Here is a 16,747-nt window from a genome sequence, read left to right on the forward strand (position 1 = left end):
TCTAATGTATTCAGTTCCCTTAATCTCTGGTGCCATCTGTTATTACGCAGTTCTGTTAAAGCATTTTTCAATATCTGACTATGCTTATTCAGTTTCTTCTTGTCTTCATCTCTTTTTGTTGTTCTGTAGATTTTCCTGAGTCTTCTGTGTTATTCAACACTTTTACCGCCAGCACTAATATTGTTGACTAATAAACCAATCGCATTTGACATATTTATATTTGTCGAGAATTCTGAATGAGTAAGGGATTTGGTTTTGCTTTACTCTGATGAATTTATCTCAACAAAAAGAATGTGAAGAAATAGTAATACGAGTATAATCAAACTATTAATGCAATGCATTTTTTGTATGAATTTCTGAATTTCACATATTTTAATAGCAGAGAAGCATTCTGTTAAGCAGTTGAGAAATTCGAGAATGAACATATATTTGTTTCAACTGTGTCTCAACGAATTCTTATTGACGAATCTAAAAATCTAAACGCTTGATGACAAAATTCATGACATGCTCTTTAGAGTGTGAGGGAAAACTGTAGTGTTAATGATTATTTTTCATCTTGTTATTATTCATAATTTAAGGGGAATCGAATGAGCAGAAGGAGATAATGAAGACAAGAATGATGCCGCGAACTTCTTCATCAAAATACCAAAGCTCAAATTCTAGAAAAATATGTTGTTTGTAGTTAACCGGACTATTTAGCTGATTTGGCTGATAAGCTTTACGATGAATGCACTTGTATCCCCCGGGATGATTCATCAAGGGTGGCGACAGGCCATATTTTGGAACAATGACTCGGGAAGAAATTTTTAACAAAATCAGCTAGAGAAAGTGTTTTCAACTATGTTCATGTTCATAGTTTTTTTTTGTTCTTTTTTGCGAAAGAAATGGTTGGAAAGAAATTGCAACGTTAGAAACTATAGTTCCTATTTCGTAATTTTTCCATAAACTCAATTATTGAATGGTAGGGAAAATAAACTTTTGTTCACGGAAAAAAATTTCTATGTCTAATATCTCATTTTCTTGTGGGGTCATATTATGATTTTTCACAAATTAGGCTCGGTTTGAAGAGCATTAATCTCTAAAACAGATGAAAATAACTCGTTAAATGTTGACTTGAAAACCCATGGGCGTTATGTAATACAACCCCAATACATTCGATGCTCTTTTTTATATTTCAATTCTAAAAATTCAAACAAAAAAGTGGCCGTGTGCCTTCGTCCTGTCCCATCTGTGAACATTTATGAGACATCACCTCTCCGCGTCTCCATCGAATACATTTTTAGCCGTTCCGTTTTAGGTAATGTGCACATTAGCCGGCTAAAGATGAAATGCCCTGACGCAGATGAATATTTTATCGAACTTTAGCCGATCCTGGAATATAAACCTAAGTTTAACCGGCTACTCTTAAGTTTATGCTCACACCTATCTTTAGCCGTAACATATACACTATAAAGTATAATAATTTGACCTGATTTTTTTTTCATTTCTTCTGTTTAATAATTACGAGTTGCTTTAATCTGAGCTTGTAGGTAATCAATATGAAAATGGCAAAACAGAAATTAAGTCGATTTTTTTTCAGTTAAGTATTGAATGTTTGGACGACGTGTTTTGAAAAAAAAACACTGGCGATGAACTTGAAAGCTATAGATGGAGATGATGAAATTGAGCCTTCCCTATTTGGAATTTTCCCCAGGTATGAAATAACTGTGCTCATTCTAAACTGAAAAAAATCTTATCATTAATAATCTTCAATCTTACGAAAACAATCTCGAAATTGATTGAGTGCCTGCTCACTTTCGGTTAATGGCCGAAAATGTGTGGTTGCATCAGTGAATGAAAATTTCAGATATAATCAGAGATTATTGTCAGAATTAAGGAACAGAAAATGTATAGTGATAGAATATGAATTAGAAGACAACGATAGTTTTATACCGAATAACATAAATCCGCAAGAAGAAAACTACCGGCGATGATAACATAAATATTTTTTTCTGGTGAGTGATACCCTTAATTATCATTTGAAAGATTAATTTTTCGAATTGCTATGTGATCGAAGTATCTTTGTGGAACTAAAAGTGGAAAAAATTTTGAATTTTGTTTTTTTTTTAATGTTTTTAGGTACAAAAGATCAAATTGGAATAATAATTTCAGTAATTTTGGATGCTGATATAGATTTTTCTCAAATTAATTAAACAAAATTCAGTCACAGATCCTCTAGAACAATCAGAAGAACACTATTTTTTCCTTTTGCCATGAGTTCCTCAGGATTGCATCCCCTTTTATCCGTTTTATTTCGGAATCCGGTTGTACAGTTCGAATTCGATCATTTATTTCTAATAGTTCATTTCAAATTCGTTACAAATTCCTGTACAGGGTGGGTAAAATTCTCGGGATCTCGAGAACTATAGCAGCTAGAAAAAAACGGATAATACATTCTCGAGGTCTTTTTTCATGACTAATCCAAATCTGAAAACGGAAAATTGAGATTTTGACGATTTCAAAAATTTCACATAATTTTTTGTCTTTGAAGTTGCAGAACTGGAACTTAAAACTTCTTAGGTACTTTCATACGTAGAATCTACAGACAAAAGATTTTTTTCCAATTCAAACATATGAAATTCAATAAAAAATTGCATTAAAAAAAATGAAAGTTTCCCTAATGATCCAAATGAAAAAATATTCTGAGCTCATCAGTGCTTGAAGAAGGTTCAAATTTCGTATTTGTAACCTCAAAGACAAAAAAGTTATGAGAACTTTACGGAATTGTCAAACTCAAAAAAGAAGTATCGTAGGAGGCTGCGGTTTTCACCATTCTTTGTTTCTCCGAAAAAGGGCTTGGAAATGTGTCATCCGTTTTCTTGCTGCTATAGTTCTCGAGATCCTCTCAGTAGATAACGAATTCTGCCCTTTCTGTACAGGGTGGGCAAAATTCGTTGTCTACTGAAGGGATCTCGAAAACTATAGCAGCTAGAAGAAAACGGACGACACATTCTCGAGCTCTTTTTTCTTGACTAATCCAAAACTGAAAACAGATCCAGCCTAACGTTCATAGATTTTGAGTTATGAACGAAAATTGAGAAATTGTCATTTTCAATGAAGCTGAATAACTCTTTTATTTGAACTCGTATTCAAAATCCGTTGTTACATTCTACAGGCACTTTTTTATGAGGAATTCAAATATGATATGGTAAAATTTTTTGATCCAGTCATTTTCGAGATACGACAGGGATTTCTGATTTTTCAAATGTAAACTATAGTTGAAAGTCCTTTCATTATGCTGCAATTTTTTTGCTGATTTCAAGAATGTATCATATGTCGCTATTCACATGAATATAACATAAGAAAAAAAATTCAATACTTTTTCCTGCTTTTCGATTCACTGTTGAAGTTTAGTGGGCTAGCGTAACCATAGCGACCGTTGAAAATGCATTTAGTTTGTGAACTCCACATAATCCTATGTGAACTCAACCTTGTGTGATAGGAATCACAGACTGTCGAATAATTAATTTTTTTATATATCGAGATCGATATCCTTTAAAAGAGAGTAAAAGACTTTCGTCTGACTATTAAAGAAGAAAATTTATTCAATTATCGTTTTTCAATTCATGAAAGAAACTTAAAGAGTCAGTGAAATAAATAAAATACTAAACCTATCTATAATGATGATTTTTACAAAAGTAAGATGATGAAAAATAGGTTCGTCTGTCCACGGTAGTATTCGAATTGAGAACCATCGTAAGATAAGCATGCCAAACATCGCGAGAACAAACGATGGCAAATTAATCATCGAAATATTTATTCAGCAATCCGTGATTTCAATGATAGAGACTCAAGTTCACAAAATATAATGCATATTCAACGGTTGCTATGGTTACGCCAGCCTACTAAAAATTCAACAGTGAATCGAAAAGCAGGAAAAAGTATTGAATTTTTTTTCTTATGTTATATTAATGTGAATAGCAACATATGATACATTTTTGAAATCAGCAAAAAAATTACAGCAGAATGAGAGAATTTTCAACTATAGTTTACATTTGAAAAATCGGAAATCCCTGTCGTATCTCGAAAATGACTGGATGAAAAAATTTAATGATATTATATTCGAATTCTTCATAAAAAAGTGCTTGTAGAATGTACCAACGGATTTCGAATACGAGTTCAAATGAAAGAGTTATTCAGCTTCAATGAAAATGACAATTTCTCAATTTTCGTTCATAACTCAAATTCTATGAACGTTAGGCTGGATCTGTTTTCAGTTTTGGATAAGTCAAGAAAAAAAGAACTCGAGAATGTGTCGTCCGTTTTCTTCTAGCTGCTATAGTTCTCGAGATCCCCTCAGTAGACAACGAATTTTGCCCACCCTGTACAGGAGGTATGTTACCTTAGTCGTATATGTCATGTTATAGGATATGTACTTGAAATTAAATCTTGCCATTCAAACAACACACACGTTGAGTTTTTTTTTTTCAATTTTTTCCAACTTAATCTCTTGTTTGATTTCAAAAAATATATATAGAAATTCGTATTTTTTTTTGTAGCAACTGCAGAATTAATAATAAAGAATTTTGGAATTTTGCTAGCTGAATTAATTTTGCTTTCGAAGTACTCATCAATTCAATATAGAAAAAGTATTCTGATTTAATTCCATTTTTTTAAATCTGCAATTGAGTGAAAATCCTCAACTACGAGAGTAAGTTACTAAGTGATCAATTCGAATTGAATTTAGCGTACCTACTAAGTTATTTTTCTTATTTTATTATAAAAATTTTTTACCTATTCGTACGAGACTCTTTATTGGACCACGATTTTTTTGACCACTTAACACTAACCGCGTATTTTAAACTGTACTTTACCTTCACCCACCTAAAGAAGCCGTTGTGATAGCGAAACACGTGGCGTGGTTTAATAACTCACGTTCGTTAAAATCATATAATTCAGTTTTTAGTCCAATTATGGATTTTTATCAAGTATCGGCTACATCAACAGGCTAAAGATAGGTGTGAACATAAACTTAAGATTAGCCGGCTAAACTTAGGTTTAGCTTCGGGTATTTGCTAATGTTAGTTTCTTCTATCTTTAGCCGGCTAAACTTAAGTGTAACCACATCCCATCGGCTAAAAATGTAGAAGGCTTGAGGGGCGCAAATTTTCGGCAATTAAAAGAATATAAAGAAATAGTGATACGAGTATAATCAAACTATTAATGCAATGCATTTTTTGTATGAATTTCACATATTTTAATAGCAGAAAAGCATTCTGTTGAGCTTGAGCAGTTGGATAAACGAGAATGAACATTATATTTGTTTCAACATTGTCTCAACGAATTCTTTTTGACGAATCTAAAAATCTAAACGCTTGATGACAAAATTCATGACATGTTATTTTGAGTGTGAGGGAAAACTGTAGTGTTAATGATTATTTTTCATCTTGTTATTATTCATAATTTGAGGGAAATTGAACGAGCAGACAAAAACTTCTTCACCAAAATACCAAAGGTTGAATTCTAGAAAAATATAAGTAGAAGTGCCCAATCTTGTTTGGAGTTAACCGGACTATTTGGCACAAAGATTATAGAGTTAACTCTATATCCCCCAGGATGATTCATCAAGGGTGGCAACAGGCCATATTTTGGAACCCGTATGTTCAATGACTCGGGAAGAAATTTTTAACAAAATCAGCTAGAAAAAGTGTTTTCAACTATGTTCATGTTCATAGTTTTTTTTTGTTCTTTTTTGCGCAAAAATTGGTTGGAAAGAAATTGCAACATTAGTTCCTATTTCGTAATTTTTCCATAAACCCAATTATTGAATGGTAGGGAAAATATACTTTTGTTTACGGAAAAAATTTTCTATGTCTAATATCTCATCGTATTGTGGGGTCATATTATGGTTTTTACAAATGAGGCTCGGTTTGAAGAGCATTAATCTCCTAAACAGATCAAAATAAATCGTTAAATGTAGAATTGAAAACCCATGGGCGTTATGTAATACAACCCCAATACATTCGATGCTCTTTTGCATATTTCAATTCTAAAAATTTAAACAAAAAAGTGGCCGTGTGCTTTCGTCCTCTCCCATTCGACCATTCATGATCCATCACCTCTCCGCGTGTCCATCGAATACATTTTTAGCCGTTCCGTTTTGGGTAATGTGCACATTAGCCGGCTAAAGATGAAATGCCCTGATGCGGATGAATATTTTATCGAACTTTAGCCGATCCTCGAATATAAACCTAAGTTTAGCCGGCTAATCTTAAGTTTATGCTCACATCTATCTTTAGCCGTAACATATATAACTACTACAATTATTATTTGATGTTGAAAGTTGTTATGCTCTTTATCGAAAGAATGCACAGGGTGTTCCTAAATTGGGGGTAAAAATGAAGAGAGGAGATTACTTGAGTGATTTAAAAAAAAGGTCCATAAACATGATATCGTTTTCGAGATACAGGGTGCTAAAGTTTGAATTTTCGGATTGGTATCGAAAAAAGTTCTGACAACGCATTCAATATTAGAAATACCGAGTTTAAAAATTGTTTTCTCTAAATCGGCAGCAGATACGACAAAACTACGGGAAAGTTTAGTATAACAACTAAGCTTCTTCTTATTTTTAACGTTGCTATAGGCCATGTTTCTGAAAATCATGGTTGACTGGTTTCATTTTGACGTCTTGTCAGAAATAAAATTATTGAAATATTGTCGAACTACGTCGAAACTCAATCGGCAAAAGCCCGTGAATCTTTGGTTCCGGCCAAATCTCAAGCTGCCTACAGTAGAGAGTACGATTGCTTTCAGGAGTGGAAAAGAAAAAATTTGGTGGACGGTGTGAGCGATAATATTTTGTTAGCATATTTCCAAGATTTGGTATGTTGCTCTGATTCTTGTTATTCTTGATGTATGATTAATTCATTCGATCCTCAGTCGCAGAAATATTCACCAAACACGTTATGGCCGAAACTCTCGATGTTAAGATCAATGCTACATTTGAAGCAAAAAACTGATGTCAAATTATTCGATGAAGTCGAAGCATTTGTTAAAAACAAAAATAAAGGATACGTTCCTAAAAAATCAGCAGTGTTGTCCCGGGAGCAGCTCAAGACATTCTTGAGTGAAGCTCCTAATGACGTTTTTTTGATGTATAAGGTAAAAGTTTCATTTTGATTTCCTCTGTTGATAAGATTTTTACATTCACAATTTTGAAGGTTGTTTTAATAATGGAAATCTTTGGCGCCTGCAGAACACAAGAGCTGGTGAATATGCTATCTTCAGATATCGAAGATCGTGGGTCGGTAATCATAATTAAAGTCTCAAAAACTAAGAATGATATAAACAGAATATTTACTATAATTGATGAAGAAGATCTGGGTGCTGCTCGTTTGGTGCGGGAGTATTCGGCGTTGCGTCCGCAAGGCGTTCATAGGTTCTTCGTAGCTTATAGAGATAAGAAGTGTACTCTTCAGCCTGTCGGCAAAAATACCTTCGGAAAAATTCCGAGTAAGGTTGCTGAATGGTTGGGATTAGATAATCCGAAAATGTATACAGGCCATTGTGGAAGACGAACATCCGCGACTTTGGTTGCCGATGCGGGAGTCTCAATGACAACACTCAAGAGACATGGTGGTTGGAAAAGTTCGTCTGTTGCAGAAGGCTATCTGGCTGACAGTATGCTGCACAAAAATAAGGTAGCGAAGATGATAGCAGGTGTGGAGGGAGAGCCATCTGCAGCATCACAGTCTTTGAAGACCGTTTTGGGAGAATCGTCCGAGACTGCTGCTGCACGGAATGTTCTCAAGAAAACTGTAGTCTCGTCGACGAATAATTATGAACAAGATATTTCTTCTTCCTTTGTATCTGGTGGAAAAACTTTCAGAAGAAATTTCAACAATTGTAGTTTCCATTTTGTTACTAAATAAAGAAATAAAATATGATTTGACGTTTTGAAAGAAATATGATTTGACGTTTCATATTTCCCTAGGGAAATATGAACTGACATTCCATATTTCCCTAGGGAAATATGAGTGTGTTATGACACATGGTAACTAAGGCGATATAGCTCAATATTGGTTCGATCAGAATAAAAAAATATTTATGGTAGAATTCAGTTGAATGTCTAGTGAAGTGTAGATACTCTAAAGGTAAGCGTCCTCAGTTCCGCATCGTACGCAATGCACGGTTCGCATTAAAAGGATCAAGCGAGGCATCCGGGCAGTACGATACATATCAGTGGACGCACTGATATGAGCTTTTATACAAAGCATTCTAAGATACTTTCGATGCGATCCGTGTGTTGTGTGCGATGCGGAACTGTGGACGCTTACCTTAAGAGAAAAGCTTCAAACAAATTCTAAATTTAATACCCTGTATCTCGAAAACGAGTGGTTTACGCTCCCATGTTTGTGAAACTTTTTCTTCCTAAAATAACTCAAGGAATCTCCTCTTTTTGTTTGTACGTCCAATTTAGGAACCACTTGTATATACAAAGTGTATAAAATGAGGTTCCGTTAATTGGAGATGATTTTGTGATACAAACATTCTATATATGGACTATGAGTCTCGGACGCATTTTTTCTGAGGTGTTGAAATTTAAAAAATATAAATATTTTGTCATTTCAGCGGTTAATTTCAATGTCATAATAAGAGAAATAAAAAAAAAGGTCAAATATGAAATCAACTTAGCCGCCTTAATCTCTGTCTAGACGATTTCGAAAGTAATCATGGGGATTTCGTAGCTCTTTTAGATGAAATTGCATTTTATTTTTTATAGATCTCAGAAAGTATTTATCGCAGTTAACCCAAGACACTATTTCCACTGTGAATTATGTGGTAATTACAAAAATAATTTTGAATTTCACAAAAGCCTTGGCTTATTTTTGCACCAAATTTTTTCGGACAGAAATCTGTACGGACGCGACTGGTAAAATTATGAAAAAATTCGAAGTTTGAAAAAATGTGCTTTGTTGCGTACCTACTCTTAACCTGTCAAAGCTAAAAAAAGTGTACGGTTTCAAAAATATTTTCGAAAAACTCGGAATCAATGCGTTATATAAAGACCCAAAGTCTATAGAACCTTTGTATCATAGAAGCTTCATTCTCATTTTGAAACACCTTGTATATAATTCTTAGCGACAGCCCTGCACGTCAATTACCTAAATATTTTAAAGTTTTTTTGTCGACTCAATTCGAATCGTTCGTTAGAATGAAAAATTGAGGTTTATTGAAATTTCATTCATATATACGAAGTGATAATGTCTTATCTGACAGTTCATCAACTAGCCAGTTCATATTTCACGAAATTTGCTTCAGTGTATTTATAATTCTGGCTATTGAAGGTATGCCGTTGTTAGGTGTATGTACGAGCGTGAAAATTATCACCTTTTCATAATTCTGCTCTATGCGTAAGTGATTTTTCTCCATAGAGAATAAAAACATGCAAACTTTTTTTGAATATATAATTTTTGGATTGGAAAAGAATCTTTTGTCCATAGATTCTACGTATAAGAGTACCTAAGAAGGTTCCAGTTTCAGATCTGTTATTTCAAAGACGAAAACTTTTCGAAATCTTCAAAATCTCATTTTTTGTAATAACTCAAAAACGAAGAATCGTTGGAGGCTACGGCTTTCACCATTCTTTGTTTCTTTGAAAAAGAGCTTGAAAATGTGCCATCCGTTTTCTTCTAGCTTTTATAGTTCTCGAGATCCCCTCAGGGGACAACGAATTTTGCCCACCCTGTATACAGCAACAAAGATGCTTATAGAAGTTCATTCGCTTGCAGGCTTGCAGTAACGAATTGTTTATGACAAGCGATTATTCATTCATAATAATTATCACCATAAAAAATGTAGAAGTACCTACTTCGTTGAAGAACGAAGCTAATTCTAAATGCACGGTTCCCGAATGAACTGGGTTTTCACCATATGGGTTTGCGGAATATGAGAAGCTGATCAGCAATTTCCTGAGTTGTTTTGCGACTAGTTTTTATTCCGTTTCATTAAATATTCAAGGAATGCAGAGTTGGGACAACATCATTATAATTTCACTCGAAAACCACTAGACTCATTAATTATTATTCATATCCCACTAACGCCAAATCAAGTTGTTTGAGTTCAGAGGCAATCCTGTTCTTTATTCATACAACAGCGGTGAAGGAGGAATTCCCCGTTTATCGAATGAGTAAATGGTAATCCATACTTCACAGAATATTCATGGAGTGATTGTCTCCATGTCGAAAAGAATGAATGGACATTTCTCTGGAGTATCAGTTCATTCTGATCAAGACAGTGATATGTGGTCATTCAAAATATATTCAAATTTCAAAATCATTCAAACTGTCGAAACACGAATCTTAAGTTGGAAGACTTAGTTTACAACAGTGGGTGATCCTTCTAGTGATTTTAATATTCCATAATTTCCTCAATTTTTCGACTGCTTTCGCTTTGTGAAAGATTTATCTGAACCAACCACTTGTACCTGAACACAAACATGAGCTTCCAGAAAGGTAACACTATCCATGTATATCAACTCTCGAAATGTCTTTTCAGAATATCTTAAAGATGTCTCCAAATTAACTTACGGGTTTTATTGTGTTGAATATGTCGTCTAAGATTTTATTCTTACCATTTCCTTGTATCAAAACTAATTTACTCTCTGAGTATTTCGTTTTTTCGGTTCACTAGGTTTATTACCACAGTATACACAGAGATTTTCTGCAATGTCAGTTAATTTCAGGCGTGATTCTTAAAACCACAACATGGAAAACGAGTAACCCTAAAAAAAATTTTTTTTGTGATTATTTTCTCGAAACTTGGTGAAGACAAATGAAATAAATTATGCGATCATGTGACATAAATGAATTTTTTAACAAAAAATTATGTGATGGGCAGGATCTCTTGTGCGCCATTACAAATTCATGAGCAGAGCGGTCACCTTTCCAGATACCAACTAGTCTTTCACTTGTGGAATGGCTCATTGAATAAAAAAAAAACATTGTCCCAAAATTTCCAAAACTACAGGTCTGATATAGTTGAAAACTTTTACTAATATCTAAAATAGATGTCTCAACATTCCTGCAGAATTTGATTGTCATTTGGCGAATTGTTGATGTGATGCACAATTTTTTTTCTCATTTTAGAATCTACTTCTTTATTGTATATTTCAATGAATAACCCATAACCGTCGAGAGATTTATTCTTAAATTATAATTCATTTTCATGTGATCTATTCTTTAGTTAGAGGTACCTATTGTCAATGATGAACGGGTTTAATAAATCTACAAGAAAGACTCACCATGCTACTTTAACTTACTCATCGTCATCACTGGAACTCGTAGTTTGAAAATTATATTCTGTTGTCTTACCGTACAAATATATTGTAGTTCTCCAAATCTCTTTCAGAAATTTTTCCTTGATGATCACATCTTGTATTCATATTGATTTGACTCTACTAGCATCCATGGAAATAATTCAGAAAATTTTAATCAAAAAGAAGAACGAGGAATTTACATTCAGTCTAAGAATCTACAAACACAAATATGGAATGGATTTTCATTAATACTCACTTATTTTATGACAGTGTGATCATCATGCTATCTATCGCAATAACTATCCGTTTTCAAGCAAAAATCGTGTTTGAAATAGAATTAACGCTTATCATTTTTGAATGGAAAATTGATGTGGGGAATATTTGGAACTTCCATCTAATTAAAGAAATATTTGTGGGTGTATAATAGAAGGCTGTGAAGAGTTGCGTAACTTCTCTTTAATTAACAGCGGAATAATTGAACACGTGTGTTAAACTGTGAATAATTGGAGGATAAAGATTTTGAAGGAATAGTTTTGATCGAAGGAGATTGTAAACCTGTCTTTTTTTATAGTTGAAGGGGCGAAAATTTCGATCACTGATGAGTAGAGTTGTGAGATGAAATCTCAGTTGATTGGTACGGATAGTTAAATCTCTACAAAAATGAAATTACCAATTCCTGAGATGTTCGTGGGGAGTGGACCACAGTTATTGGCAGTTCTGACAGGTGAGTGACTTTGAACAATTCATAGGTCAAAACATTCAATCGATGTACCCATTGTTATAAAAATAAACCAATTTCACTGCAAAACTGATGCCTGGTTTTAAAAAGCTTTATCGGGTAATCAAGGATTGATCGACGAATTGACATCTTTTGGTTTCCTATTCTAAAAATAATGTTGTTAAATAAATAAATAATTTCTGCATTAAACTATGATCTATGCAGAGTGAAACTTCAGAAACATCAACTTATCTTAAAGTGTATGTCATTGGCTTCAAAATACAATAAAAGTAAAAATTCGAATATTATTAGTTCAAACACTTCATCCATACAAAAAAAAATTGATGAAAAATCCTAACAATAGCCGAATCATTCTCAGCAATGAATGGTCTATTCAATTCTGTCAACAAGGTAGCCATTCTGCGTCACCGTTAAGCCACTCTGTATATGCGTCTATTTAACATGAGCTGAATGAGCAGTAATTTATTTGTAGCGAAATATGCATTTTTCTAACTGAATAAAGAAAAACCTAATTTTGCCAATTTTTTTCTTTGAAACATCAACTTAACGATGAAATAACAAATCTTCCTCTTCTTAGACCATTTTTTCCGATTTGGCCCTGATAAAAAAAATAGCCATTTTTAGTTTTCATAATGAGCTGTGCTACCCCTGGAAAAACAAAATTACCTTCAAAATAACTAGCTAAATCTGTGACACTACATATCTGTGGATCTTTCAAGAAAAATTGCATTCGGCCAAAGTACTAAATTTTTCGAACTTCACAGATATTTTTTATTTTCGAACATCAAATTACTGCAAAATGGAGCATTACTTATACGAGAAAATATAAAAAATACTTTTATTTTACAAAACGGTAAAAAATTCATTAGATAGTGTCCAACTTAGTTTCAAAAGTTGGGTTCTTTGAATTTTTTGTATTTTTATGGTACGTATAATGAGAAAACTGGAAGACGTGGGTGATATCTTGTGTTTGAAAAAAATTCAGCAAATAAATGAGAAACTATATTCCGAAATTCATTTAATCTGATATAACCATTTGAGAGATAGAACTAGTAATTTTTTCAAGGTTTTTTCAATAGCCTGTATCTTTTAAACCGAGCCGATTCGAAAAAATGAAAAAGGAAAAAATTTTATTCTTTTGAATTCAAGAATTTACTGTTGAAATACACTGCGCAAAAAAATTAACGCACATGTAGTTAACTCTACATTGACTTTATAACTTATTTTTTATGTTCTCTCGGGAAGGTTTTGAACGAAACAAAACACATTAAATGGAAGAAAAATTCAGCATTTCACCGAATCTTATGTGAAAGAAGAGAAATGAACAATTTTCAAAATACTGAAATGCTGATAAGTGCTTTAATACTTGGTATTTCCACCCCTTGCGTTAATTCCAGCTCGGCAACGACGGTTCATACTCAAAATGAGTGATCTCAAAATGTTCTGATCTAATCCTTCCCAGATTTCTCCGAGTTGGATTTCTAAGTCATTAAGAGTAGCTGGATGATTTTCTGAACTTCTCAGCCTTCTATTGAGATTGCCTCAAACCTGCTCAATCGGATTGAGATCTGGACTTCTTGCTGGCCATTCCATTCGAGAAACTTCAACCTCTTCAAGGTACTCCTGAACGATGCGCGCACGATGGAGTCTGGCATTATCGTCCATAAAAATGAAATTTTCACCAATGTATGGGGCAAATGGCACTACATGATCTTCAAGAATATTCCTTATATACTTATCAGCATTCATAGCTCCATTATCAACGACCACTAGGACTGTGCGAGCAGTCAAAGATATTCCACCCCATACCATAATCGATCCTCCCCCGAAACCAGTAGTATTCAGGAAATTGCACTGAGCATATTTTTCATGTGGACGTCTGTATACAAGGAAACGTTGATCACAATGGTAGAGGCAGAATCTAGACTCATCTGTGAAGAGAACTCTTTCCCAATCGGCCTCTTTCCAATGGATATGCTCTCTCGCAAAATCCAAACGCGCCCTTCGATGGGCTGGGGTGAGAGCTGGGCCTCTTGCCGCGATACGAGGCCTTAAATCATATTCTCTGAGGCGATTTCTTATTGTCTGAGTGCTAATTTGCACCTCATGAGTTTGCTCAAGCTGAATTTGAAGGAGGCGAGCGGTTGCGAACCGTTGTCTCAACGAAGAAACTCTCAAGTAACGTTCTTGAACGGCAGTTGTTACCCGTGGTCTACTCTGTCCTGGTCTTGGGACATTCATACCTGTCTCCCTGAATCGCTGCAACATTCTGGACACACTTGTATGGGAAACTCCAAACCTTTCTGGAATTCTTGTGTATATCCACCCTTCTTCTCGCTTGGGCACATTCCTCTTGGGTCAAATTGTGTGTTTCGCGTTGCATAGCGATCGAGTATAGAAAATCAAACGAAAGAAAAACTATTGATCACTAGAATTGATCGAGAACAACTGATTTTAGAATGGAACCAACGCATTCAAAATCTCATAATATCATCTTTTTTTATTCCTGCTGGGAAAAAACATCTGTATTGAAGAAAACCGTTGAAAGTGGATATCATATGCATGCATAATTTTGATAAAAATAATTATCATTGAGAACACCTTCAGTTGTAGAATAAATTTGAGATTTCCATAATGTGCGTTAATTTTGCTCTTCGTGTCCTCTGAGCGAATATCTTATTATCACCTTTATTATTTTCCAGGAACTATCAACGCTGTTTCTGATGGTATGCAATATGGCTGGACCGCTCCTTCAATCCAAGTCCTTGAATCTCCAGACTCACCCGTTGCAGTCACCCATTCAGATGAAGTTTGGCTGGAACTCCTCTACATGATAGGTGGATTTATAGGTCTGCCATTTTCCATAGCATTCATAGACTTGATCGGCAGAAAGATGACTGTATGGTTCTCCTCCATCATAGGAATATGCGGATGGATTTGCATAGGAGCTGGAAACAACATTTACTACCTCTACGCTGGCAGACTCCTTTTAGGAATAACAGCGGACATTGCTTTCACAGCATCTCCAGTTTATATTTCGGAGATAGCTCATCAAAACATCAGAGGATTCTTGGCAGGCTTAATATACCTGATGATGCTAGTCGGAATTGTGATTATATACTCAATTGGTCCTTGGATACCTATTTATGCATCTGCAATTGTAGGATCATCTTTGTTATTAGTGCAATTGATAATATTTCCCTTCATGCCAGAATCACCGTATTACCTTATATATGTCGATAAACAAAAAGCCGCTAGGGAAGCTTTGCAGAGACTCCGTCCATACAAAGACGTATCTGCGGAACTCCAAGAGATAAAAGATGCTGTAGAACGACAAAAAACTGAGAGGGGAAGACCTCAAGATCTTTTCAAAATCAAGAGTAATCGTAAGGCAGCATCTATAATGCTGCTGCTCAACTACACTCAGCATTTTTCCGGAGTTTCGGTACTTATTATGAATCTCCATTCCATCCTCAGTGAAGCAGGATCAGACCTAGTGACTCCGGATGTTTCGGCCATATTGTTTCCGGTTTTGATGTTGATCTCAGCAACTGTAGCTACATTCTTGGTTGACAAATGCGGTAGGAAGGTACTGTTGACGTCCTCTGGAATTATAACTGCAATAACTCTCCTAGTCATAGCTGTTTATTTCCACTTGAAACTACTAGGCTTCCCGACACATTTGTACAATTGGATCCCTCTTGCGGCGGTCATGGTCTACGCCGCTGGTGTGAAGTTCGGCCTGGGCATTGTACCTATCGTCATAACGGCAGAATTGTTTCCCGCCAAAGTGAAGGGTATGGGTATGGCGTTTTCTGATATGGTGTACATATTCTCGTCCATACTGTCCATTTATCTGTATCAATGGATGAACCGAGTATTAGGTATTCACATTTCCTTCTACGTTTTCGGATTTTTGTGTACTTTATCCACGATTGTGATCTCGCTTTATGTGCCGGAGACTAAGGGTAAGACGCTGGAGGAAATACAGATGATCCTTAAGAATGTTGATTCTGGAAAAGAGACGCAGGACACGAAATTGTGAATATGGTCAGTGGCGGTTCTTCAGAGTTTTCCCTAGAAGTGCGATAAATCAGTTATGCTAAGCGTATCTAACAGTTGAAGTGAAGATTAAAAGATGCAGATTTTATTCGATAATCGATGTAGGCATTATTGGATAAACTATTTTATTTATACGAAAAAAATAAATGAATTCATTCACTTAATGTACCATATGATATCGATTTCTTTCTTACTTCAGTGTAGAATTTGCAGATGTGACCATAGTAAAATGTTCAGAATGCCATCTACTCATTATCGCTACAGAATTTTTTTTAACTGCATTGAAACACTATATTTCATTTTTTCATCTCAAAACCTTTGTTAATATTAGGCTTGTTTTAAAATAAACAGGAGAATATTCCAGAATATCTGATGTGAAATCTTTATTATTTTTTTGAATTTGCGTACAGAACTGAGGAATTGTTCAACAAGTTTTCAGACGATGTGTTTCTGTCGAAATTTGAGATCCAGCAATTCGAAATGAGGCACTTGCTGCTCAGTACATCAACTAGATGACAAGTATAAGTTCAAGTTAATTTTGACCAAAAATTCAGAAAAAAAAAGATTTTTAATGAACACTGCCAATTATACCTATGGTTTTTGCCTGACGGTGACAATCAATTACAATTTACATTTTTATTTTTTGTATT

At 34.6% G+C, this 16,747-nt stretch overlaps 2 protein-coding genes across 3 annotated transcripts in view; one reads left to right on the top strand and one right to left on the bottom strand.

Moving 5' to 3' along the window:
- The window catches only part of LOC123310499 (carbonic anhydrase-related protein 10), a 447,368-nt gene that overhangs the window by 272,799 nt on the left and 157,822 nt on the right, over positions 1-16,747 (bottom strand). The window lies entirely within an intron of this gene.
- On the top strand, positions 1,852-16,463 carry LOC123310495 (facilitated trehalose transporter Tret1-like). Of its 2 annotated transcripts, none has more exons than XM_044893978.1 (3): positions 1,852-1,994; positions 11,868-12,020; positions 14,738-16,463. In XM_044893978.1, the coding sequence occupies exons 2-3, from the start codon at positions 11,957-11,959 to the stop codon at positions 16,078-16,080; spliced, it is 1,407 nt and encodes a 468-aa protein (XP_044749913.1). In that variant the 5' UTR covers positions 1,852-1,994; positions 11,868-11,956; the 3' UTR covers positions 16,081-16,463. The 2 variants fall into 2 exon arrangements, with proteins under 2 accessions (XP_044749913.1, XP_044749912.1); XM_044893977.1 differs by lacking the exon at positions 1,852-1,994 and adding an exon at positions 10,465-10,493.

Source organism: Coccinella septempunctata, chromosome 3, assembly GCF_907165205.1.
Source record: "Coccinella septempunctata chromosome 3, icCocSept1.1, whole genome shotgun sequence".
Lineage (NCBI taxonomy): Eukaryota > Metazoa > Arthropoda > Insecta > Coleoptera > Coccinellidae > Coccinella > Coccinella septempunctata.

What these genes read in the sequence shown, in the direction of transcription:
- LOC123310495 (XM_044893978.1), top strand. Translation starts at nt 11,957, where the DNA reads ATGAAATTACCAATTCCTGAGATGTTCGTGGGGAGTGGACCACAGTTA. An exon ending in GTTATTGGCAGTTCTGACAG is followed by an intron (nt 12,021 to 14,737) that starts GTGAGTGACTTT and finishes ATTATTTTCCAG; the next exon opens with GAACTATCAACGCTGTTTCT.